Source organism: Siniperca chuatsi, linkage group LG21 (assembly GCF_020085105.1).
Source record: "Siniperca chuatsi isolate FFG_IHB_CAS linkage group LG21, ASM2008510v1, whole genome shotgun sequence".
NCBI lineage: Eukaryota > Metazoa > Chordata > Actinopteri > Centrarchiformes > Sinipercidae > Siniperca > Siniperca chuatsi.
In genome coordinates, this window is record NC_058062.1 from 6,673,898 (window position 1) to 6,700,945 (window position 27,048).

General features: G+C 40.7%; 1 protein-coding gene across 1 annotated transcript; it reads right to left on the minus strand.

Moving 5' to 3' along the window:
* Positions 1–716: 716 nt before the first annotated feature.
* On the minus strand, positions 717–25,956 carry mrc2 (mannose receptor, C type 2). The gene is made up of 29 exons (XM_044181767.1): positions 25,621–25,956; positions 19,933–20,343; positions 18,295–18,468; positions 17,936–18,100; positions 17,271–17,384; positions 16,844–16,987; positions 16,541–16,732; positions 15,636–15,790; positions 15,376–15,480; positions 12,132–12,247; positions 11,863–12,011; positions 9,774–9,991; positions 8,628–8,770; positions 8,431–8,527; positions 8,205–8,334; positions 7,893–7,925; positions 7,596–7,762; positions 7,164–7,332; positions 6,935–7,077; positions 6,589–6,697; positions 6,059–6,225; positions 5,861–5,969; positions 5,507–5,745; positions 5,234–5,396; positions 4,861–5,010; positions 4,476–4,589; positions 3,717–3,896; positions 3,283–3,306; positions 717–3,148 (listed from the first exon to the last, which is right to left on the minus strand). The coding sequence occupies exons 1-29, from the start codon at positions 25,745–25,747 to the stop codon at positions 2,928–2,930; spliced, it is 4,428 nt and encodes a 1,475-aa protein (XP_044037702.1). The 5' UTR covers positions 25,748–25,956; the 3' UTR covers positions 717–2,927.
* Between the last annotated feature and the right edge of the window lie 1,092 nt (positions 25,957–27,048).

Here is a 27,048-nt window from a genome sequence, read left to right on the forward strand (position 1 = left end):
GAGTACATAACCCCTGGCTGTTTTAAACTGCGGTATGCAATTGGATCCATCCATCCTAAGTAAGATGGATTACAGAGAGCAATTTTGATTTGAATAACAAGCAATTTACTGCCTTGGATGTGGCAGGTCTCTAGGTAAAACATCAACTTGTCTCCTTGTTGATTTTAACATAGTCCAGCTGGGGAATGGATAGGGTAGATTATGGCTTATAGCTGCTACTCTTTCTCTAGCTAACTACACTAGCAGCATCTTATCAGGCAAAGTAACACATTATTTGCATAAAACCATTCAACTGTAGACATAATTGCAATCACAAAGAAATGGAAATTCTACAATTGATCACAACATAAAAGGGCTAGTTGTAGGTTAGTTGTGTACCTCTGTAGAGACTTGAAAATACACAGTCACGTGGGCAGTAAGACACAAATGGTCAAGTGAATCAAATGACAACATGTTCAGGACATCCATACAGCAGGCAAGGTGTGCCCTCTTGTGGAAAAACATCAACATCGCAGTCCACATTTTACACATCAGTTCCTTAATTAATATCCCAGCTCACTGACTTGGAAAACTCACAACAGGGAAAACTTACCGCTAAGTTACCAATAAATAAACTGTATACTATTTCTCTCTGTTTGTGAGAGAAGGTAACAATTTCACATTAGAATTTGCTCCACAATGAATAATAATTTCATAAATAATTGTGAAGGCAGAAGCTTTGAGAACATAGACTTTATTCATTTCATATAAAAAGGACACAAAAACTATCAAAAAAAAGTTGAACAGGTGCTTCAGGTAATCTTCACAGGGACAAGAGCCTGCATCATAGACATGATCTAATTGGGGAACACACCAAGGGTTCTCACACCTTCACATCATCACCTCAGTCAGTTAACATCATATAAAGACAAACCTGTACAGTAAACCACCAGCAGAGGCCGGGGCAAGCCTGGGACAAACCACTGCACCTTTTACACTCCTCCTTCCTCTCTTCCTTCATCCCCGACTCCTCCTCACACACCTCCTTTTTTCCCTTTTCTCCTTCGTCTAGTTTTCCTTTTTTCAATCTTCTTTCTGACCCTTCATGTCCCTGAGCCCTCCTTCTCTGATTGGTTCCAGACGTGCCACTGAGCTCTTCTTGCCGACTCAACATTCCACAGCTGGAGACTGCACACACTCACACACACACACACACACACACACACACACACACACTATTCTACTCACTCCCTCTCCTCCTCCCTTCCCCCTCTATCTTAGTCCAACTCACGGAGCAAAAAAAGCTGGGTTTTTTTACAGCAGCTCTGTGAAACACCAAAAGCCTCAGACTGAAATGGCTCCAAAGCATTCCGCCGAGAAGGAAGACAGAAATGCACTCAGAGGCAAGAGCTGAAGGAAAAAAAAAAATGTTTGAGGAGGCAAATGAACTCTGGAAAATGTGGTCATTACGCTGTGCAAATGTGAAATCTCAAAATGACGTTTTCCTCTTATCACAATTTCACTTTTCTTTGGCTCTCATATATACAACTGTGTCATTAACATGAGGGATGTTTTTTCTTTGTGGGGCAAGGAGAGATTCAAGTGTTGGCAATTATTGCATAAAAAAAGGAAAGTGTCCAAATGTCTTTACCAGTTGTATTTAAGTCAAAACTCGTAGTGAAACCTGCATCATTAAAAAGACAAATAAAGAAAAATATCTTAGTGATAAAATATACAGAGAAGTGAACTGTGGTCCATAAAAATGATGAATCAGACAAATATCAAATTGCAAACCTATTTCATGGTGCATACAAAGATAATTACTGTCCTTAAAAATTGCTGAATCAGCTCCAGATGGTGGCATGAAGAGCCAACACAAACAAAAGTTTGGAATCACAGAGCAGCAACTGTGTCTTAAGGATAATGACTAAAGGCATGTGGATTATATTGAATTAGCTCAAGATAATAGTAGAAAGTGCCAAAATGTACATGAAGCCATGGGAAGTGAAAGTCTGATCATTTTATGATAACCTTCAGTCCCACCGTACCAAAAAGACAATGTAGTCTATTTAAAGACCAGCTTTCAATACTAAGTTCTCTACCGAACTTAGTATTAGTAATGTGCACAATTCTAGTGTACTGCCCTCAGACGGTTCAAGGTCACTAATATTAATGGTCTCTGTCAACTTCCACACATTCACATTTGGACTTCTTCGTCTTCTCCTCATCTGACAGTTGGTGCTGACGTGTCAGATCAGAAAGAAGGAGAGAGGCAGGCTCACAAAAACCACACATGCATCATCAGTAACAGTTCTCTACAGCTGCACAGATAATGACAAATCAATGGGAAGGACATGAACACAATGAAGCAACCAAAACACACCTCAAATTCAGGTAAATACTGTCATGACAAAAAAGAAACAAATGAAAATGAAAAAATGCATTTGGTCCTGAAGAAGACTGTGACTGTGTATTTAGAGGACAGAGACAAATGGTTTAGTCAATCTGTGGCTGTGATAGGACTTTGTAAGTCTTTCAATCAAAATGGGAACAAGAAAGGAAATTGACTTTGGCACCAAGGAAGACAGTGAGGAGTCATTTCATAAAACCGATTTTATGTTGAACTTTTCCAGCTGCAATAAAACTAAACTCCCAGTAGATCAATGTATGCCCTTCATGAACACTTTTGGGGAAAAGTTGTACATATGGAAGGATCTGAGAGAAATTGCTAGAACTGTTAAGTCTTGGCAAAAGCAGACTGACAAGGCGGGGATTCAATTTAAAAACTAAACATCTGCTGTGTTCTACACAGCCCTTCAGCACTTTAAAAATCTTTTTTGGTTTCAAAAGAGACAACAAAAACATGCCATAATGTGTATCTGAGTCAGCACGTTGAAATCAGCCTCTCGTGTGTCAGGTTGGGTCCAATCCTGGGTTGGTCAGCTCTGCTACTCTGGCTGCTCGTTCAGCTCCATGTCAGACACCAGGATGTTCTTCTCAGTCTGCTCTGCGAGGCTGGAGTTGGTGCGGCTGTAGCGGGCCCCTTCATAGGACCCCCGGGACCCGACAGTTCGCCGACGGTACAAGTAGATCACAGTGACAATCAGCCCCACCAGCACCAGGCCCGTCACCATGACAATAATCAGTGTGGGCAGGTGGTCACCATCCACTAGGTAGAGGTAGAAGACAGATGTAAGGATTAGTTTAAATAATTCACTTTTTGGTATACAAGTTACAACACAGATATTTATTTATTTAGTTTCAAGTGAACAGAAAAACATGGCAGAAGGTAATTATACTGACATGTTACAGCTGAGGTCTCAGCACCTGCAAATGGAAGAGGTGACAGTTAGTAAAAATTGACTTTAGCATTTGGCAATGATTCTAATTGCACTTGATATCATCGCCTACTGGGTGATTTTTCAGGTTGTTCCACCCTGTCTACAAAACTTACAAATATATGATTTTTCATCATTCTGCTTCATTTATTTTCTCTCAACACTACAATACATTTAAGGGTTTACATTTGTATATAGTATGTGAACCTCTTTGAATTGATTAGCTTCTGCACATGGATCACCATGCTCAAGGAACTTTTTCAGCATTTATGAAACCTTGAAAACAATTTAATTTGCTCTGGTCTCATTGTTGACTAGTTCGATCTCAAACCCAACTGACTCAAATAGACCTGGTTCTGAGAATGACTTCCCATGGCTAAAGTGGTCTTGTGTGCTTACTGCGAGGCCCTTTGCAGATGACTCCATGTGTGCGATTTCTGCAGGAGCCTGGCTTCCACAGGCCACTGTTGCTCTGGATCCAGAAGCAGGAGTTTGGAGACAGAACAGAGAAGGCGACATCATGCGCCTCCCAGTTGGTGTACGACATCTCTGTGTCCTCGCTCCACACTAGACCTCTACCTGCAGCATGAACACATGCACATACACTCAGAGAAGCTTCAAACACACTCAAGCAGAACTATTTATTTAGTTTTATCTTAAGGAGAGCTCATTTGTAATATCATGTTCTGCCTGACATCTCTGTTCAGTCATAGAGATTTCCAATACTGGATTCAATTATCATCAACCGGTAAACCCACTTTGTACTTTACACTTATGTTAATTTTATACTTATATCCACTTTGTACTTAATTTATCATGCCTGTATTATATTTGATTTGCTTAGTACTTCTATTCCTGTGTGCACTGACATGATAGTGAGCAGCTGTAACAAAAGAGTTTCCCCTCAGGGATCAATAAAGTATTTCTGATTCTGATTCTGATTCTGGTTTCCTCTACTTAATTAATTGTTTCACGATTATTCTATAAAAGAAATCATAATCAGTCAGGTAAAACTTATCAAATTATGAGTAAGATAATTTGACTAAAAGTCTAAAATTAATAAGCTTGGATTTAAAAAACTTTTGAAAATCTGAAGGTTAATAAGGTTGCTGCTGTAGAGGGAGATGGAAAGGACTGTCTGAGGCAACATTGCTGGACCTTTCACGCTGATGCCCAGCCAAGCTCCATGTGCCTGTTCTGCATAGCTCTGGATGTGTTCCCATACAAATCCATTCTCTGTCTCATCCAAGATAGAGAGAAGTTCTGCTCCCACTAGAAGAGAGAAACAGAAAGAAATACACAGAGATGGAACAAAAGAGAAATGGGAATTGATCATGTAGGGAGATTTAACAATGGTGCAGCCAGCTCAATAAATAACACAAAATATAGACATATTGATGCATTTTGTCAATAGTGTTTGCAGTGGAGAAAGACAGAGTGTTGCACTTTAGTGGCTTTCAATTCAGTATCATGAGCTGCATGGGCAGCACAGCAGGAGTCAGAATGGGGGAGGTGTGAGGGCGCTTCTAAAACTCTTCCCTACCTTTTTTACAGGACATGCGTGCATCCTGCTGCAGTTTAAGACTTTGCAGGTTGAAGGCATAACAGTGGTTTCTGAAAGGCATCCACGCCCAGTCTCCCAGAGAGTGGGGGCACTGGCCGGGATAGATCCACTGGTGAACCACAGGCTCATCTGGCAAGGAGAAAAAAACGAAGATGAATACATTTAATTTACAGTAACTGTAACATACTGTAATGCTGACATGTTACCAGGGGAAATTACAGGTAAGGTGTTTAGGTTTTTACAAGATGTGTGTGCACACAACAGCACTGCGTATGGCATTCTGGTGAGTTGTTATGTGTATGTTACGTGTAACATGTTTTAAATTTATTGCTGTCACATTACACACACATACCACTAATTTGACAGATAGCAGCCTCCAGTTTAGCATCACAGGGAGTCATTGTCCACTGCCCAGTAGTGGTCATGTGGCCGCAACCAGCCATCGGATTGGGCTCCCCATCTTTCCAGTTTGAATATGACACTTCTTCTTCACCCAGCCAGGTGAAGCTCCGTCCCTGAGAACATAAAAAAAGCAATTCACTGCATTTTCCCTAAGCCTGAAAAACACAGCTGTACTTGTGTGACTTTATTAATGAATCATAATAAGATAAGTTAATAGGCTCACTCCATAGTTGTAGAGAGCGATCCAGGCGGGCCGGTGCAGGCTGTTGATCAGCAGCGTGAGGTAACCCTGCTGGTAGGGATCCTTCACCGTGGCCAGGGTCCCATTCAAAGATTCACAAAGGTGCAGAGCGCCGGTCCAGTCCAGACGCTTTTCCACAACCCGGTAAGTCACTCCACCCAGCTCCACAGGCTTTGACAGGGAGGCAGGAATAAGAGCCGGGGCTTGAGGGAGACCTGAGTCTGAAGCAATGACAAAGTCACACAAGATGATTTAAGTCGACACACATGTGTTTGTGGTGCAAATATTCTGCACTTTTAAAGCAGCCGTTGTCGTGGTTATTATTCAGTATCACACCTTGTTGCCTTTGACAGATGAAGCCATTACTTTCCATCTCACAGGCTCGGGAAGCCCACATGCCAGTGTTCTTCTGTGGGTTCCCATGAATCATCACCACACAGTTTCCCTGAGAGGTGACAGTGAAATCATAAGAACAGGAACAAATTGAGGACAAAACCATGACATGTGTGCTGAAAGGTGTGTGTTTGTGAGTACCGGGGTCTTGTTGTGGTGTGGTCCGCTGTTGTCGAGTGGCTCTCCAGGAGCCCAGTTGGTGTAGCTGAGCAGGCCAGCCTTGGCCCACTGGAAATGACCTTTAGAGTCTGAGTTCAGACCCACCCAAAGGTCAACACTGGTATTGTAAAGCAGGGTGGTGACAAAGGCTGTGAGGAGGAGAATTGATTGCATCAGTGTGCATGTGTGTGGTGAAACTCTTCTGAGGCACTTATGAACAGTGATAAATATAAACAGGAATAAATAAACCACCTACCAATTGGTGATAAACAGGCAATCAATTCCTATTAAAATAAAATGACTGGATTCTCATAACGTACTATAACACACTACAGCCATTTGATGCTGCTCACAATGACAGATCATACAAATTTACCGTACAAAATTATTTATACATGAAAATGTAAGTAATCTACATTCAAGTATAGAGAGGTAAGTTCATTAACTTTAGTTGGGTCCACCACCACCTCCCTGCTTGTAACTTTATGCCAGCGGTATTCTGATGTAATTACCTTCCTCCAAATGATTGGACACCACTGCCAGTACACCTCCCTGCATTTCACATTTCAACTTGGCTGCAGACCATGTGCCTTGGTATGACTGATCAAATACTCTGAAACACTACAGAAACACCAGATGTCATTGCACACATGAAAAAAAAGTTTGCTCAGGTTGGTTAGGCTGAGTTAGGACAGTAGCAGGTGCATGAAATAAAACACTAAGTACGTCCTGTTTACTTGCTATGCTTCATTGCCTACATGGTATACTTATTTGATGCATTCTAGACATCCCGCATCCTTTATACAACTTAATGTAACAATTTCATTATGCAGTAGTCCTGGTGTGTTGTGCAACTACCTTATGCTGATAGGAGGACCATCCGTCAGCACAGCCTGAAGGTGGGTGGGGGGATGATGGAGTTGGAGGAATGGTGCCTGTAACATTAACTCTCTTACAGATGTAAGGCAGGTCGGAGTGGCACTTTTGATCAGCCCAATCCGCTGTTTGGGAGTGAAAAATACAAGATCATGTATGTGTACTGCATTTGATTTAGTCTCTTGAGGTCTCTTATTCTGGCTGTTCTTACCTTTGCTGGAAGACATGTAGACACATTTGCGATCACGGCTGAGTGCATGTGGCCTCCCAAGGGCCCAGGACACATAATTGAGCACAGAATGGTCAGACCAGCGGAAACGGCCATCGTTTTCGTAGGTGTGAAGCCCCAGCCACCAGTTGTCACCCTCCACCTTCGCCATCTGAAGGTGAGAGAGAAACTGTGAAAAGGCATGTCGAGGCCACAGTCACAGAGACTTTTAAACGTGCAGGGCTTGCCTGTAGAAAAGGTTGCCATGCATAATATAGACACCATAATTACACAGGTTCATACTTGTTAGGTATTTCTGAGGCTTTTGCTCTCATAAGGCTGGACTGCCTGCTAGAACACTAGTAATTGAATGCATTTTTGGATTAAATCAACTAATACAAACAATAATGCACTTTTAGATAAAGTGTGCAGTGCCTTGCGTAAAGTGTTGGCCAGGAAAGCTTCTTCCTCAGCTGAGTGGACGGAGGCCAGTGAGGAATCAAACCAGGAGCAAATCCTCTGGGCCTGGTCCCAAGTTGTGCGGTGGTCAAAAAATTTATACTCAGCCTCCTGGAAGCCAATCCACTCAGGTGAACTGGTGCCTGACAGATGAGGGATGAGGGAGGAAGGAAAGACAGTCATGAGACATAATAGGAAGGTTTTGAAAAAGAGCCCTTATGAGATCATTTCAGTATGCTAAGAGGAGTCCAAAGCCAAGAAAGTAAGACTGACCTTCAGAGACTTCTGGTTCCTTCTCAACACTACCTAAAACACAAGGGAAAAGTGTATTCATGAAATACAAAATGTGAGACGCCCAAAAGGCAATGCATAAAAAAGGGAAGAAGTCTTGAGAGACTCAGAGAGTGATGCCCCCACAATAGGAGCTGTAGGTGGAAAAAGCTATAAAAGCTATTTGATGAATAGAAAACATGCAACATGAAATAGAATACAAAATCAGTCCAGTCAAGATGTCCAGTGCACATGTATCGATACAGTATAGGATTTTCTAAATAGGTCAAGTAGGTCAAATAGGTGCTATTGTACCTCTGGGGATTTTGCAGATCCAGTCTAACTCAGAGTCACAGTGCATGGCCAGCCAGGTCATAGTGCCCAAGTCTGCTGCAGCACATTGCCGGATGTTGTAATAGTAGCGGCCGAAGTTCTGGTACGTGAACTGAGACAAAAGCAAAGAGTAAACAGATTTAGTTTCAAGCATTTTTTACTCAGCATCTGTTGGTTCACAGTTAGGTTGCATCTTGTCATTACTCACAGCCAGTCCATCACTCCACTTCCAGCTGCCATTGTCCATTGGGTTTCTGCGGTTCAGTCCGATCCAAAACCAGTGCTGCTCATGGTCCTCTGACTCCCTGTGGGCCACATCATCATCATCATCATAATCATCATCATCAACATTACCATTATCATCATATTACATCACATGTCACCTGGTCAGAGGCGCACACCCACCCAAAGGCCTCATGGAGGACCTGCAGAACGAAGTGCTCCTCCTCAGGGCCGCTGATGCTCAGCAGATTGGCTCCGTGTCTCTGGCAGAACAGGTGAGCCTGCAGCCAGCTCAGCTTCTGCTCAAGCTGGGAGGAATGAAACACCTGCATACAGGTGATAAAGGTGTAATTACAGTTCAATTAAAAATGCTATGCTTAAAAACTACCACTCCTACCTATGGCTGGGTATCAAACCTCAGTACTTGTTGAGTGCTGACCGGATTGTGTCCACCACTTGACAGTAAAAACCTGAACTGAAAGTTGGCACTAAATACTTGGTCAGATTCTTGGTGCTGTTTACTTACTTTTTGCTTAAAACTTTACTGATATAAATTACTACTACTAAACTAAAACTCAGTTATCGTATTGGAAATATAAATTTAAATACTGTTAAAGTAATAGATCTATACATACGAAAGTCCACTATCTGTTCAGTGAATGCTAAATATACAGTATATAAGCTTTAAAAATACATTTTCAGATATGCCAAATGTTACAAAAATCTAGTTTCCTCAGGACTAATGTACATCTAAGATATGTAATTAATTCTAGTTATGACCTACAGTATTATACAAGCTTTGTTTCAATTGATTTCATAATGAACAAGTTCAGAGTTACATATGAACAATGCCAATCTGTTGTGAATGAAAACCTAATTAAACATGAAAACTGATTAACATGGCAACACTAATAAAAGGAGAACAGAATAAATCCTAAAGTCTATCTGATGAAACTACAGTATATTAATGTCCGTAATCGGGATGAAATATAGTTTTGACTCTAATATTATTATCAGACTGGACACTTGGAAAGCATACAGCTACACTATGTTGAAGTTGAACTTGTGTTTCTAAATCACCTTGAAAACAGTAGTCATGCTACTTTGTAAAAAGTGATCATACCTACGTCTACAAGAATGTATAATAAACTGCAGATGCCGCTGCATTGAAATGAGAACATTTTTAGTAACCATTCAAATATTATCCAAGGCCATTTTAGTCCAAGACAGAATTACCCAATTAATGAAAACCAAAGTGTGACTGAAATTAAAAGACACTTCCAGCAGAGTACTGATGGTGTGAAACTGTAAAACATTGCTGGGATGAACCTTGTAACAGTAGCGCAGGTTGCTGTTGCTCTTCCAGCCGCTGGGACAGGAGCCGCTGAGACTCGGGGTTGGCTGAGGGACCGGGGGCTCGGGGCTCAGAGACGTATCCTGGTTCTGACGGCAGATGAATTTTGCCTTCGATGACGCACACTCCCTCACCTCCCACAGACCTGTTGCGAAGCCCGTCGCCATGGAAACGCAGCCACCGCTGACGTTGACTGAAATAGATACAGGGTGAAATGTAGGTGAGAGAAGGGAAAGAGAAACATGTAGAAAAAGAGGGATGATGTGAAGAAGAAAAATGTCTGGAAAATGTGATTACACATTTCTTATAAGACAATTATGAGTGCTGTCTAGGCTCTATTTCTCTAATCTCCCTAATGGATCATACTTACGGGTCAAATAAAAAAAGGTGTGTACACCAGTAGAGTTGATGGAATTGTTTTATTTCATTATACAGATATCTAAAAAAAATATTTGCCAATGAGTCATGTAAAATGTTGCATGTAGGCACTTCTGATACTTTTTTAAACTTGTTTATTATCAGTGAGCATTTATTTTTATTTTTTTTATCCTAATATGAATTTGTACACACCACTATATGTGTTTATGTGATCATGTCAATGATCACAATCACAGGCTTTGGAGCTTTAAAGAAAGCTGAACAAATAGGGGTCTTGGGGTTATACTGTAGTGAGAATTTCTGCTACTACTTGGCCTGAGGTGCAACCTCAGGTGTCAAATTTTGTGGGATATGAATATCATGAGAATATCATAGTATTGACAAGTGTTCATACTAGAAATGTCAACATGTGACAAAAACCTACAGATAAATAAAAAAATGGTCAGAGGTCCTTTAACCAGCCTAGTCTACTAAAGCAACAAACTACAACTACAAATCTGCGTAGAGGTCAGACAGTTCATGTCTTTGGATCTACATTATTAGTGACTCCAAAGCCAGAGGATTCGCCCACAACTGTTTTTTACTATCTCATCTCTGTGCTGCAATGACTATTTGTTGGAAGACAAAAATGCGGTTTACAATTTCCTCAACAAACTGATCCAATTCTGATACATTAAATTTAAATCAGAACATAACCCTGCTGGATGGTTTTGACTGCTGCTGATAATTTTATTAGATAGTCAGATTGTCAGCTATTCAAAGCTGCTTTATAGCCAAATCAGGATGTAGTTCTGAATCTGTATTTTTGCCAAAGAAAAAAACCTGGGACCAATCCAGTTTCTTCTTTGTAGATTAAATCCAAAATTGGCTCTGGTTCAGAACGGACCTCATGTTTTGGGCAGTTGAAAATCTCCATAGATTAGATAAAAAAAATTTAATGATGCCCTTAGGGAAGTGAACTCATCACAGTAACAGGAATACAGAAATTAACAGGCAAAAAAACAAAACAACAGAACACAATGAAAATACTATATCAGATATAAAAGACTAGAGCTGAAACAGTTAGTTGATTAATCAATTACGGGGTAAAAGAAATTTAATCTGCAACTATTTTGATAACTGATTAATCGTTCCAGTCCATCTTTTAAACAAAAACTCCAATAACTCTGGTTTCCGAGATGTGATTTACCTTGGGCTCTGGGAAAGTACAACAACATTAATTTTCTCAACTAATGGAGAAAATAATCTGCAGATTAATAAATGACTACTTTTACAGGTTGTGGATACAGAAGTAAGTTACGTTTTACATTAGCAGACAGACCAATAAAAAACAGAGTACATATGTACAAAAAACATGTAAATATGCATTAGCAGCTGTTTATAGGTAAAATTGATCCACCTGGCATTAATATATCTTTTAGCCATGTACAATGAAAACGGGATTTCTCTTGAACATCACTTTGTCTTAAATTATTCAAATCCCTAAAAACTACTCCACAAGCATTATTACAATCTATTTTTGACCAGTAAGATATTATCCAAGGTGATCTTCAAAATGTCTTAGTGCTTTGACACCTGGTCAACAATCTGGTCATTCTGCATCCTGCAATACATTATCAGATCATATTTGTAATTCATTCTGTGAGTCATTCACATACTTATTCAAACATAATATATGTGTCCTACTTGGCTGGTCTCGATTCCAGTTGGTGTAGGACACTTCATCCCCGCTGAGCCAGTGAAAAGAACCGGGGCTGCCCAGGTCATGGAGGCCGATCCAGAAGGAATCACCAGAGCGACCGAACACCAGGCTGTTGGCGAAGGCCTGCTCGAACCTTTAACGATATAAAGGGACTTTCAGAAAGGCAGCACTGACAAAACACACTGTGATGTCTTTTAATTGCTGCAAGGGAGTCTGTGTGTGCGTCAGGGTATGTGTGTGTTGCTGCATGCACCTGTTGGTAATGGTAACAAGGGTGGCTCCATGGTCCTCACAGGACTTCCTGGCCTCATCAAAAGTAAGCAGATCTTCTCCCACCCAGTAACAAGCTGGACTGTGCCACTTCCAGCCCTGAGAGGAGAGGGAAGGAGAGAAGAGGAGAATAGCGGGATATGGAAAATAAAAATAAATAAATAAATAAAACCCTCTAAATAAAAATAAACCATTCAAAGAGCACAAACTTTGACAAAGGCTGTGCAACTCTTTAAATTTGCTAATTCAATCATTTAAGGCATTATAGGCATTTAAATGTGTCATGTTTCAATAGCACCACCTACTTAGGCAAAAGTGTCTGAAGTTTAGGAACTACGGCAATTTATAGGGCAACAACAAATTGAAACACTTGAACACAGGAAAATGGAGTATCAAATAACATTTCACTTTTTTGGGCAGAGGGTGTATTGGATAGATATGGAAAAGAAATGTGTTTGACCAACGAATTTAGGAAAATACTCACAGACAGAGAGACAAGCAAACAAGACCTAAAACATATCAAAAAACTTAAATGGTGTCTCTCAGAAAATAATTTTAATGCCATTTTAACAATCAAAGCAGAAGTGAGTCCACTTATACCAGTCAACTGTGTCCCAAATGAAGAATAAAAAGAACAAGTCAAGGCATGCAGAAATAACTTTTCCCTGGCCTCAATCCCTCCTGCCAGCTCATGTACTGTAGTTGTGGACGTGTACAGACACAGAACACAGCCAACACGCAGAAGGTCAAAAGAGGTGAGATTTTGTGCGAGAATGATAGTGAGAGACAGTTTGTATACAGCTTTGTGTGAATAAGACCAACCTCAGGCTTTTTGCACAACCACGACTGGCATCTAGACAAAAACCTCAGATTACAGCTGCTGGAGAGGCTTGATCTGTTGAAATTCACATCTCCTTAACACCCTTTCCTATCCTTCCTTTCCCTGTCTTACAGTCACAACATCAATGTTAACTTATAGCATGTTCCCAATAACATGTAACAGTACTGAGAAGTATTTCAACTAGAATCAACTAGTATGTAGCAATGTTATGATAAACTGCATCTGACTTCAGCCATATGTCCATTATCCATTAAGTTTTTTGTTATCTCCCCCATAAATTACAGAGAAGCTGAACCATCCAAACATTATATTCAACCACATGTCCTCAGTTATTTGAAAACAAACAAAGCAATATAATGAATTTTGGTAGGTGGAATTATTCCCACTATTTTGACTTTATTACACAAAACACTGACCAAAACAATGGATAGCACTGGCCTAAGCTTTTTTGGGCCCTAAGCAGCAAAACAGCTCGGAGCAACATTATTAATCATTTGGAGTCGTGTTTCTGGCCACCTGATGAATGTATAATAATAATAATATTCACTCTCTTTTTAGCTCTGTTTTTGGTCTCCACCAACTCCTGAGGGAAATATCTGGCTCTTTAGCTGCTAAATGTTTCACTATGTTCACCAGCTAGTCACTAACTGTGTCTGCCTGCTGTTTGGTGATGAGCAGGTAGTGTGCAGTGGGTTTTTTTTAGAGCTTTTTCACTGAAAACAGCCGCCTGCTGTGGCAGAAAATGACACTATGAGAGCAATGAGGGTGAACCAGAACAGTAAAGTGGTGTGCCGGACAGCAAAACATTGAGCTGAAACTCACTATAAAGGTCTGCAAAGCTGTTGTTATGCCTACAGAATTTGTTATTTGCTATAATTCCAATCTTGGAGGACATCTGGGCCGCTTTTGGACAAAATCAGGGGCTGTATCTTTAAACAGTAAAATAATCACAAATAATGAACACAACTCAAAGAGCTCACATTTTTAAGTATTGCAGGGGTCCCTTGGTGGCTGAGGGGCCCTAAGCAGCTGCTTACGCCCCAGTTTTCTAAGCTCTGTGTTTATTCACACATGAAGTTAGCCTGATAATAAAATCACTGTCTTTGGAAGTATAAAGGAAAAATGCAATGCTAGTGTAACGAGTGACTGCTCCAGTGAGTAAGTAAAATGACAGCATTACAGTAATGAGCAATCCATTACATTTTTTTAGTAATGAAGTGCTGAATGGGGTATATGGTTTGGGGATCATGTGGTGTAATGTTGCTGAAGCGGTCAGTGGGCTTTTTGTCATTGTTGTTTCACATGCTGCATGAAGTGAGCTCATCTGCTGACAAACCGCACCGCCACAGGGCCCTGCAGCGTGTGCCATGTCAAATGACCCCTGTCACATTACCACCCATGATGCCTCACTCCCCAGGGAGAGGGGTAAAGATTCATTACACCAAACAAATGGTTCATCCATAGAAAGATCTTTGTTGAATGTAACAGCTGAGAAAAAGCTCGACTCTCAACTTCAGATCATTTACATCATAAATCAGTGTTTAGCAAAAATATAACATTGCTGAAGAGCACGAAGATAAACAACACACAAACACACACTATGATTTCTTTTCTCACTATGATTATCGACTATGTCACACATTCCTGAAAACCCCCCCCACTAAACTGTCCACTTGGACAGGGAACATTTGCAGCAATGGTCGGATAGGGACAAGTCAGGTATGAGAGGCTTTAAGTCTCATATGGAGAGAATTACAGACTGTGAAATCATAGACAGATGTAGATGGATCCTCCAGATGGGATTTAATTCACCATGTGGGTACAAGTAGTAGGCATGATAGTGCATTTTTGTTGTATGTACTGTATACATTTGCTGAATGAAGATACAAACATGTCCCAATTTGAATGCCTTAAAAAATGTATGTATTTTGTGTTTTGTTTTTTGGGCCATGGAAAAGTACAGTATGTGTTAAGCCAAGGGAAGAGCGTGTGTGTCCAGGGTTTAGTTTGTCTGGGGTGCCTGGTAATCTTCCCATTCTTAAGGGAGTGATTTATATTACAGTTACAGACTGGGGGTGGACTAGTGGACCAGTGGAAGGGTGAGAGATGGATGGAAGCTAGGGAAAATGGGTCAAAGGTGAAGGAAGGGCTGAAATATTTAGAATAATAATTATGCTCCCAGCAACACTACAGACAGTAGCTGGAATAAGAGCCCTGAAATGCTGCGAGATATTTGAAGATACTGAGTCTTTATGGAGTAAAACTGAGAGATATAGCGAAGACAAAAAACAAGAAGTTTATATCTAGTATCGAGGGGAAACATTCAGTAAATGCCAAGGGGGAAAAGTATGTAGCACTGAATGCAAAGAGAGAAAAAGAATAATACTTGTTTGCAGTCTTGGTGCTGTGGCTTTCCATCACTCTTTGTTCCCAGTTTCTTACAGATGGAGGGCAGAGTCAGATTACAAGGGCTGTCATCCCAGCGGCCCTCCTGCACATGCAAGCAAGACACAAACAAAAAGAGAGAACACAGCTGTTCAGTATATACAAATGGAGGAGACTCGCTGACAGTGAGAGTCCATTAGTTTGAGGTGATTAAGACCCCAGACTTTGGGGGTCACTGTGACTGTGTATTGGGTCACTCACAGCTCCCCAGATGGAGACGCAATCTTCTTGAGTGTTGCGGAAGTTGTTGGGTTCAAAGGGGTGCCAGTAGGTGAAGATGACGGGTGTGTGATCAGTCCATTGGAAGTCCATTTGCATATCAGTGTCATGGAGCCCTATCCATAGCTGGCCAATGTCTGACAGAAGACACAGATAGACAGTCGGGTTAGGAAGACAATTAGGGAACAAAGAATTAGGGTTGAAAATAGGATTAGGGTTCCAACTATGATCTTAATATGAAACTGTCAGACTTTTCCATGAGGTTCAATAACTACATTGGAGCAATTCCATGACCTAAAAATTTGATTCCTCCCTTAATGTGTGTTCTTCAGCTCAGGGAAAGGGATGAACTGCCTGGTTTCCACTACATTTGAGCCTGCTCTGGAGATGTGAGCATAAAATGTAGAAAAACAGCTGGAAAATACCATTTAACATTTTAATATTTTACTTTTTTAATTCTATTTTTTAATATTGCACACTGAAGAAGGCATAGCTGAATCATCTGCGCATTTTGCTCCCCTGTGCTTAAAATAGAAATTGAAGAAGAGAAGTTAGAGTGTTCTGATAGATTGGAGTGTCTGAACTCTTTGTGAACCCACTGCACTTCAACATTAGTTACATGTTCTTTCTTTTTGCCCTTGTTGTTTTCTTCTTCTACATTTATACAGACAAATATCAAAATCATTGATTTCCCCTGTCTACAACACAGTAGATCTTTCAAAATGTTTATTATATTCCTTAAAGTCAACTACTAGTGGGTACCCTGTGGTATAAATGTGGTATAGATATAGAACTCTGATTTGAGAGAATTTCATGTAATTTCTGGCTCCCAATAGCAATGCAGTTCAGAGGGAAAAGTACAGTACAATAAAAAACGCACAAATCACCTCTCTTCAGGTTGCGCATAATAAACTCAAGCTCAGGTAGAGTGTGGATGCTGACCAGGTTGGCCTCCATCTTCTGACAGGTTTTCTGAGCTGTATCCCAGTCAAACTTCTCTGAAGTCACCTTGTAGCAGCCAGCCTGGAAGGCCTGCCAGCCCACATCACACTCATATTTCTCATCATCTGCCCACGAGTCTGTGGGAGCAAAAAGATACAACCCAAAAAATTCTGGACTTTGCCACTGTGAAAGGACTGCAACTGCTGTATTTAACTTTAATAGACTAATTCAAATGCTTGTACACTGACCAGTAGTAAAGGGGTCCAGGGTGGCATTGGGCCTCTTTTTACAGACATATGGCAGAGCAACAGAACAATCACGGTTTTGCCAACGACCTGATGACTCAGTTCTGATCACAGCGCAGTTCTCCTCCTCAGCATGGTTTGGCTGGTCTAGAGGATGAGATTAAGAAAAACTCTCTTCAGAACATCAATAATGCCAAGGTACCCTTGTTCAAGGCACTTACCCCCCAAATACTCCAGTGGTCAACAGTAAAAGACTGTGGTTGCACTGGAAGGCCGCCAAGTGTGTATTTGCACTCAGAGCAGCATGTTGCTAAAAATGAGGAAGCATGCTCATTCAGCCTTCTGTGGGAAATAAATGTTTAAAAAAAGATCACGGGGTCTTCAGGCTTAGAAAAAGACAGAAAAGGTTGAGTTGTCTTTACAGTCTAACCTGGCTCCCAGTTGAGATATTTGAGCGGTGAGGAGTCGGCCCACTGCCACCCTCCATGGATGTCCAGGTCATTGAGGCCAATCCACAAAGCAGCACTGTAGCCTGTCAGTAAACCTGAAACAGCAAGACAACACCTTTCTCAAATGTTATAAAATATGACAAGAGCAAAAACCCTGTTTTCTCTGTGTACTTTTGTGAAGGAAGACACAATAAAAGAAAATACTTAGCCATGATTTTAACTGTCAACACTTTATTGGGTAGATGACAGAATTGTTATGTAAGAATAGCCTAAGTGTGGCCTAATATTGACAACAGGGTCACAACATCCCAAAAATCAATTATTCCTGTTGGGAGAGTGAATGTGCACAGCAAATACAAGTAAACATTATGCTGCAAAGCAAATGTCATTGTCCTGAATGGCCAATGCTATTAATATTTGAGATTTCTTTTTTTATGTTTGTCACAGGGAAGCTAAGAACCAAAAACTTGATTGACACACATGATGACACAGCCTCTTTGTAAAAGGTTTTTAGGTTTTACTACTGTTTTCACAGAGGTTGGTGAAAATACAATGTATATTTCAAACAAGTATATTGCAAACAAGTAGCTACAACATGAGTGGATGCCTCTGCACACAAATTTACATGTGTGCACACTGACTTTACCATTGATGTATGTCTGCTCATGCAGCTTGGTGATGCTTAGCAGGTCTGCCCCCTGCTGCTGGCAACTGATCCGAGCCTCGCTCCATGACAGTGTAGCCTGGAAGTTAAACTGGTAACAGCTGTCTGTCAGCGGGTCAGTATCCCAGAATGTCTCACAGCCACTACCTGACAGTAAGGGAAGGAAATAAGAAGTTCGTTAGACCAGGGGAGAAAGCAGAAACAAATAACAGTCATGTGAACAGCTCAGTAAGAGGAAAGTGTGGTGAAGCTCTCTGAGTTTCTGGCAATTTCTCCAGTCTTGCCAGAATGAGCAGAGAGATTTAACAATACAGTCCTGAACATGCAAAGCGATAACTCACTCTTGACAGGACAGAAGCCCCAACGCTCGTCCTTGCCGTAGTCGTAGGTGGTGGCACACCAGAGGTGACCGTCCTCGCGCCCGATACTAGTGCAGTTGTGGAACCACTGGCCATCATACAGGAAGGGCAGATAGCAGGGGCGACCATGAGAGTTCCCCTGGATTGTGTAGATCTCTGTGGAACAAATAGAGGAGAGACTTTAAATCCCTGCATGCGGCAGCCGAAACGGGCCATGCTTGTGTTGTCTAAAGTTATGGCTGTGAACTGTGCTGAACTGAAATACCTTATCTGTTTTCTCAGTGACTTGTATAACCAAGCACAGGGTGAAAAGACAGGATGATGTTACAGTCAAAACAGTAAAGTCAAATAGTGGTCAGCACAAGGAAGAATAAACAAATAAAAATTGGCAGGTTATCAGTATCTTTTATCATGAACTTTATGTGAAAACAGAATCAACAGCTAGGAATTCAGAAAAAAAGATTCAACCTATATTTAGATTCCAAAGCAGGATCTTTAAATGATTACACATATTTTTTTAGGCTAGTTTAACTAATAATCTAAATCTGATTTCTGCAGTTTGACAAAATACCCTGAGGTTGCCGTTCTAGTCTCTACATTCCACCAGAATACTATGGTGAGAAGAAAAGGGCAACAGAGAGAAATTGAGAGAGGTTGGATCTGTAGTGTTACCAAAACAAGTTAGGCCAATGGAAAGTAGGGCAGACATGTTAAGCTCCCTCCCTGACTTCCCTCTCTGCTCCAACCGCTGGCTGGCTGCAGAGGAGTTGCTCCTCGGCTGACTAATGTCAGAGGCATTCCTCTCCAGCAGTGAGTTGACTTCACAAAGAAACTTGTAAAGATCTGCACTTGAAAGTTAAAAATGTTAATTCATCCACTTCCCTTACCACACAAAAAGTAAAGGAGACTTAGGAGAGGAAGGACAAAAAGATTTTCTGGTCTTACATTTATGGCTGATCTGGTTTTAATTGCAGTCAAGCAGAGCCTGTTAACTATAGACTCATATGGCTGAGTGAGCCTCGCAGTATAGTTTATCAATAAACAACCGTGACATTTGATATTGGTAAGAATGGCAGTGACAGCGGAAATGAGGCTTAGCTGTGAACCACCATGGTTAGATTTAATCAGGACTGAAAACTATATATAAATACAAATATACTTGAGGGCAAAGACAACTCTGTGTGTTTACTGGAGTTTACAAACACCAGCAATGTTTTCCTTGGCTTTCTGACTGGCAGACAGCCACTTGTCCTCAAAGATTCCCTTGAAGCAACATTTTGCTATATCCATTTGATCAGATACAGCTGCGGTATTCACAATAGTAAGTCTATCTGTCGCACTGGGGCAGCACAACATACAGTGAAGGAGCAGCTCACTGAGTCACTGTCACTATAGCTGGGGAAATGAGGGCCTTCAGTCCATTTAAGAATGAGAATGATTTGCAGATACCTCCAGTGGGGACAATATTTGTGATCTCATTTCTTATTTTTTGTGGATTTTACGTGGATATAATTACTTTTTTTGATCTTATTTCATTTTTCTTGTTATTTCAATCTTAACATCTATCTGAAGAATCCTTGCCATGCAAATCTGAACTTGTTTGATTACAAGCATGCTTACCACGATATGTTTTAGAGCACAGGTCCTGCACACCACCATGCAGTGCCCATTTGAGCGTTGAAGGAGGGGAGGTTGAGGAGGAGTTCCAAAATGAGGGTGAGGGAAGGTAGTTGTTGAGGTTGTCCAACACTTGGCCACAGTTCCAGGTCCAGCGTACTCTGGGGGGCTCGCGATCACAGGTGTACACACCCAGAGGAGACCTGTCCCATCTGGAGGTGAGGTTACCAGTGGTCATGCCCAGGCACAGTGAAGAGCCCAAGTTGAAAAGGCGACCCCGGGTCACCCACTTCCAGCGCTGGTTGACTTCCTCACAGGAGGTTGACAGGACAAGGGAGTGATCCCGCACCCCCAGGCACCCCTGGGCGCCCGCATGGAAGAAAGCAAACTCGTCAGCGTCAGAGTCCAGCGGCGCTGTGCAGAGAGAGGGAAACAATGGCATCAGTCAATAATGCTGATGAAAACAGGATCCCATGTTAGCAGCTAATGTTGCAAGAGAACAGGTCAGGGGCTGGATCAATATCTCCATTAATAGATGCAGTGCTGGGTTAGAACTAGTTTGAGTTGAGGCCTCTGATGTCCCTGTGTAATACACTTCAGTGTTATTAATCCTCTAAATATCCTGTTATAACCCTAAAATCTTATATACACATTATATGACTCTCAGCAGGACATAATTGCAGAAATGGCATGCAATAAACTGTGAAGTGGTTGCACGTTTTTAATGCAAGGTTAGCAATCACGGCTGTAGTATTTCAACATGCACCAGGTCTCAAGAATTCACCCCATACCCGAAGTTTGACCTGGAATTACCTCTCACCTTATTCACTACATTTTGTGGTGTCTATTTCTGTTGGGTTTACTATGGAGAGAGCAGGAGTTGGTGGTTTGGGGGGATAAATATATAAGGATCTTTATCATGAGAATCTGTAGAGTGACTCTGATACATTTGACTCAAATAACTGTATTTTTTTAACAGGTTATTTGATTAATTTGATGAAACTCAGTGGTGAAATGGGTAGCTGTTTCAGTCTGCAGACTTCTCACTGCTGTACACTGATGCCTTTATTGGCATTACTTTGGTATGATTCTCTGAGGAGCTATAGCTGCCGGCAACATGTTACCCACAGAGCTTTGCAGCATTCTCATATACACATATACCATACAAAAATATAAAATGTTAACAGAAAACTAAGAGTTACTGACAAAAGTGTTGAACTTAACACATTCAGGGCAGTGGTTGGACACCAGCCTCAGTGACTAGAATTCCAGTAACAAAACCCAACACCCTTTCTCAAAAAATATGTGGTTTTCCTTCCATTCCTTTTTTTCTTTTGTATTGTTTAGAAAGGATTTAGAGATTGGAAACCTAGAAGCCAGGATTGTGAATATAATAGTGTGTTGTTATGAGTCTGTGTGAAGATGGAAGAAAGAAAGAGCGAGATATACAAGTCAGGAGTGTAGGAGTGACTCTAAATTAAGGTCCTGTTAAAATGATTAAAAAACAGATCCCCAAAATACACACAACTCCCTTCTCTCAGACCTGAGATTTAGAGGAGAAAAAGTGTGAGCCTCAGCATTCCTACTCTGCGAGCTTCTGTGAGAGGCCAGGAAGTGGGGTAGGTGGGAAAAGATCACTGGGCATTTGGTTGAAAAACACTCTCCTATGCGGATACTTCAGTGGGCTCAGTCTGCGGCAATCCCTTGTTTCCTACCTCTCAGCTAAAACACTCCAAACCTCCTGTGCTGCTTTTATAGACACAGAGACAATGGAGTCTCATCAAGAGCTCCATAAAAATCCCTGTAATCTGGAGAAGACGACCGACACGGCCCTCTTCTTGCACTCTGCTTCTGTGGTTGAGTTTCTCAGAAGCAGTGTTAGCTCATTTGGTCGGTAGCAAACACAGTAACGGAGCACAGTGGCACCCTGCTCTTTTTATAAAGCCATCCATTTTTAGTAACAGTCAGCTGTTAGGCTTGTTAACTGCTAATTCATTATTTTAATCATGAGAGATTTAAATCAGAGCAAGTGTGTTCCCTGATGGGAACAAAAACAGGGAGGTAAAAAAAAAAGCATAAACCTATACTGTAAACACTGGTCCAGCAAACACGAAACATCTCAGTTGCTTTTGACAAAACTATCTTTCCAATGTTATTCTAGTTACTTATAGTAATGCAACATAATCCAGAGCTGGATCAATTTTTTTTAAATGCCAGCAAAGACCTGTTTCTGTGGAAAATCACTGTCTGGAGTATCTATTAAGTCAAGTGTCAAGCACTGACTTCTGTCAGCTCTTTAATCTGCTTTCTTGGTGAATTAATTCATTACTTACTTACTGCTTACTTATTGCTTACTATCATAGAAGACCAGCAAATATTCACATTTGTGAAGATAGAATTGATGAATATTTGCTTAAAAAATAACTTGAATGATTAATCAATGATCAAAATTGTTTATTCATTAATAGTCGGTCAACTAATCAATTGACTAATCCTTTCAGCTCTAAAAATTGTACAGAATATTTTGTATTAAGCCCTCAGGATAGTTCATATAAAACCCTCTATGACAGACTTGTCCACAGTTCTCTGTTGTAATTCATCTCTACTCTGCAATTACAGTGGGATGTCTACAGCAACAGACAATAAAATGTTGATATACTATAATCTTAGCTCAGGATTTAGTTACACTTCTCATTGCAAGTAAAAACCTTAAGAATACTTGAATAGCTGAACTTACACAATGCTGACTTGTTAACGAGGCGAAGCATACATATAAATCAGTCTGATGCCATTTTGTAATTTTCACAATTAAAATCATTTTTAAAATTAGACCAGAGTCTGCTCCAACGGTGCCTGTGGGAAGAGTTTCACACCAGAACCAAAATCAGCATTGCATTGTGTGTTGAATTCACTTCAGTATGTGACTATAAGCTCAGTATTAATATGGTGACAATATGAGACACTCCTGGAAAAAGCTTTTGAACCACTAGACAACCTGAAGCTCAAGTTCCAGACAGCAAGGACCAAATTCAAAAAGAACTTTTAATTCTAGTCTGGAGGGGACACAACTGGATGTTTGATGTGAGAAAACTCCCGGGCAATCAGAGTGAGTGCAGAATTCCAGATTAACTTTAAGCCATTGAGCCCTGTGAAAGCTAAGCCACAACAGTTCTCCTGCTGTGATCTCATCCTCTTCTTTCCCCTGTCACCCCTTTTTTCAATGCTGAAGACAGTTTTCTGCTGAAGAGAGAGGCTGAAACCCACAGCCAAGAAGAACCAGCAACACTCGCCAAAAGAGGCAGATATTCCCAGAACAACCACCTCCTCAATACCGTCATCTTTTGGACCAGGTTTGGGGACAATACTTAGGTACGTGGGTGACTAATCAATAGGGAGTCTTGGCCCAAGACATTATGAGCTCAAACAAACTTCCAAACTGTTTTTTTTCCATTAATTAATTCTATATACTTATATCTAATCTAAAGATCTAGACTGAAATCTGAGCAAAAGGCTTTTCCCGTAACCTTTCCTTATTTTGACAGATGTCTGAGATTAAAAAAACAGGCCTTTAACTGGTCAGTGTGACAAAATGGCAACCAACAAATAGGCAGGAAATTCCAGCCTGCTGTGTTTGTTTCTTTGGTGTTTTATGGTGGTCTGGTCTCTGAAGCAACCCAAACTCTGGATAGGTTTTACCTAATCCGTGAAGCATGGGAGAGAAGCGAGAGGGGCCTTCAGAAGAGAGGAGCATATTTGCATTTTGCAGCCACACTCAGAAACAGGTAACTAGAAACTCTTGTGCCTATAAAATTTAGAAACCAAAGTGAGACTAAGTGCACACTGTCAAAACTTTCTATCAATCCCACACTTATGCACAATATAATGGGGATAATGACTTACCACATTTTAGGTTTAACTGTGAAAACCTAGTAAGGTAACAGTGATTTACAATGATGAAGTTAAAGAAGAACAGTGCTCAATTTAATTTTTATGGGTATTTTGTGTGAGATCATGAAAAACTTTGCTCTAAAGCCTGGCACCACAGAACACCACAGAGCTAGCGCTGTCTCTTATTTTGAAATCCCACACCGTGTTAGTCGGAACTTTCATGCCCAAATAAACTCTGCTGTATTGCAGTTCTATGAGTCATGAATCAGGGAAAAATATCGTAATTTCCGATACATCATCTAGTATCATCATTGTCACACTTTTTCTTTACTCCATTGATTTCCACAAGTATAGTGTGGTGACAATACATGGTACAAGACAACACAAAACTCTAATTTCCTATGACGTTACACAGTGCATGAAAGTTCATGACAACATGCTGAGTTGTTCCAGATCAAAGATATTTTCAGTGTTAAACTCTGGTGGCTGAGCTGGTGGTTTGGTTGCAAAACAATTCACATAACAAATCCAAAGAGACAACATTTCATAAAACAAATCAACAATGATTATTTCCCCCCTAGATCCTACTGCAGCTCATCCATTTGATGATTAAAAAGGTATTCTCAACTTTCGCAACACAGGGATTTGATGGCAGATGGGTGCAAGTCATTTTAAAATGAAAAAACTAAGCCTCACCAAAAAGAGCTCCAGATTATTTAGGATACGTATCTAGCAGTATGTGGTTTGGGATAAGAATGTAAACCCACATAATCTCAGTATCTGAATCTAGCTTTAAGATCAAACAAAAATAGGTAAATTAATGTATTACGAAGCAGTATGATGTCCTGAGTCTGGCAATATAAGAGCAGAAAATTCAGTGTGGTAACTTTGCACCCGTTTTTGTAATATTAAATTGATTAAATGAAAATGTGTTAATCATTATGGTATCTGCTTGTGTTATGATGGCCAGAGATGACAGCCTAGTTCACCCAGCTTTTAGAATATTTACAATTTAATTACTTGCCACTGACAGTATATATTATTATATTCTATACTTTCTATATCCTTTTCTGTGCCAAAAAAAAAATCATGCTGCTTAACCCCTGTTGTAGTCCACTTCATCATCTCATTCACTCACTGTACAATAGAAAAGTCATTGACAGCAGTTAGGTTTGTAAACTCTCATTTCCAGCTGACAAGCAGAAACACTGGAAAAAATAATTCTGTGGTCATAAAACAAGGAGTTCATTTTATGGTTATAAAACAAAAATACTATAAATATCCAATGTCATCTTTACCGGAAAACACTGTTTAGGTGGGTTTACCCTCCAGGCATCCCATAGCATGTAATGGTCTAGTAGCTTTTCAGGACTGTACTGAATGTGTTAATTGCAGCCTGTAACTGGATGTAAAGGTCACATCTGCCCGCAGGGTGCCAATGTAGCCTAAAAAATCCATCCGGTACAAAAATAGAACAACAAGCCGAAAAAGTGCGTTGCTTTGCGGCTTTAAATAAACTTAATACATAAATAGAATTCACAACAGAGAAACTAAGCCAGCAGCCTCGTCCCTCCTCCCCCGTTTTTCTCCACATCTGGTTCCACTCACTGCTCGGACTTTTGGTTCGTGGCATACCAAGGCACCAAATCCAGAATACACAGAAAATATCTTTCAATATCTGCTTTGTCATGTATTTTCTGACTGGAAGTAGTTGCCAAAACAAAACCATGCACAATAGGTTAAATGCCCGGTTTTTCGACTTTTACATGAATGAAATTAAGCGAAAGTAGAGCTTTTTCTCACCCGTAACGCTCCTCTTCAGTTCCAGACTAAATATGAATAAATATAAAGTGCATTTGTAAAATATAAATTGCCCATTTGTCCATGTTCTCCTTGTTTCCTTGTTTCGGTGACGGCCGTTACCTTGCATGCTGCTCTCAACTACAACACACGCACACACACGTTGAAAAAAAAAAAAACCAAACGAGAAAAAAAGGGAAGCCGGAGCAGCAACTGCCCCAGTGTTTTACTTTGAGAACGGATGATACAGATTTGGTGAGTTTGACCGCTAGAGCTCCGTCTGCCTCTCAGTCAGATGAGACTGAAATGAATGGAGCAGCGACAACAATGTGTGCGTGTTTGTATGGTTCCCAACATGAGGTCCGGGGACCTCCAGGCGCCTGTTAAAGGTTAGCAACCAAGTAGGCCTGTAGTGGCCTGGTGATAGTAAAAAAAAAACCCTCTAAAATTGATCTCATAAAATTATTCATAAACCTGAGAAAAAGGCTTTTGCCTCTTTGACACACAAAGTTCTATAGGATTTACTCCTAAGAGTTTTTTTCTTTCTTTTTCATTACAGCTGTCTTTTTGGGCACAGACTATGATTCCGTTAGTGATTTCCAGTGTATCTATGCATTATTTTGCAAAGGCATCAGTAATGTTCTTTAGTAAACATCTTTTTTTCCTACAAAAAACCCTATCCTCTTGTATGTTGTACAAATATGTTTTAGTATGCCCATCACCTGTATATTGCAAACATCTATCTGCACTAATGTTCATATCATGCTGAGCCAAGAATATCAGAAAGCCTCAGAGGTGGTTTGACTGATCCACGAGAGTCCTGCCATGGTAAAGAGCATTATTCTTCAACTTCAAAAATCACATAATATCCCACTTATAGTGCTCAATGCCTTAACAGTAATTTTATCTAATTTTATTTAATAGTAATATTATTCATTTTTAATGCATAGCTTTCTCAATAAACATCCTAAACATTCATTCTGGGGAAAAAGTATACTTGACACTGTTGTGCTAACGCCTGGCATCGCAGACTGATTCCAGGAAGGTGGGACTTCACCTCTTTGGTAGTGAAGGAACCAGAGCTAGTGTGGGAGGTGGAGCGATACCCACTAGATATAGTTGGGCTCACCTCTACGCATAGCACTGGGTCTGCAACCAAACTCCGGGAGAGGGGCTGTACTTTCTCCTTTTCCAGAGGTGCCCTGGATGAGAAGTGCCGGGCAGGTGTGGGGATACTCATGAGCCCCCTGGCTGAGCGCTGCTGTGTTGGAGTTTTCCTGGAGACCAAGATTGTCGCCTCTATGCGACCTAGGAACATCTAACTGAGGCCTCGTTCCATGAGGTCTTTATTTCCCACCTCCAGAAGAATTTCTCATGTATGCATGCAGGAGGTTGGGGACATAGATTCCAAATGGGCCATGTTCAAAGCCT

Bases quoted from the DNA above. Each gene is read 5' to 3' on its own strand.
- mrc2 (XM_044181767.1), bottom strand. From the start codon at position 25,747: ATGCAAGGTAACGGCCGTCACCGAAACAAGGAAACAAGGAGAACATGG. The intron at 20,344-25,620 runs GTGAGAAAAAGC...CTCTCTGCACAG, and splicing joins ACTGAAGAGGAGCGTTACGG to CGCCGCTGGACTCTGACGCT. The intron at 5,746-5,860 runs GTGTGATACTGA...TCATTGCTTCAG, and splicing joins CATCTGTCAAAGGCAACAAG to ACTCAGGTCTCCCTCAAGCC.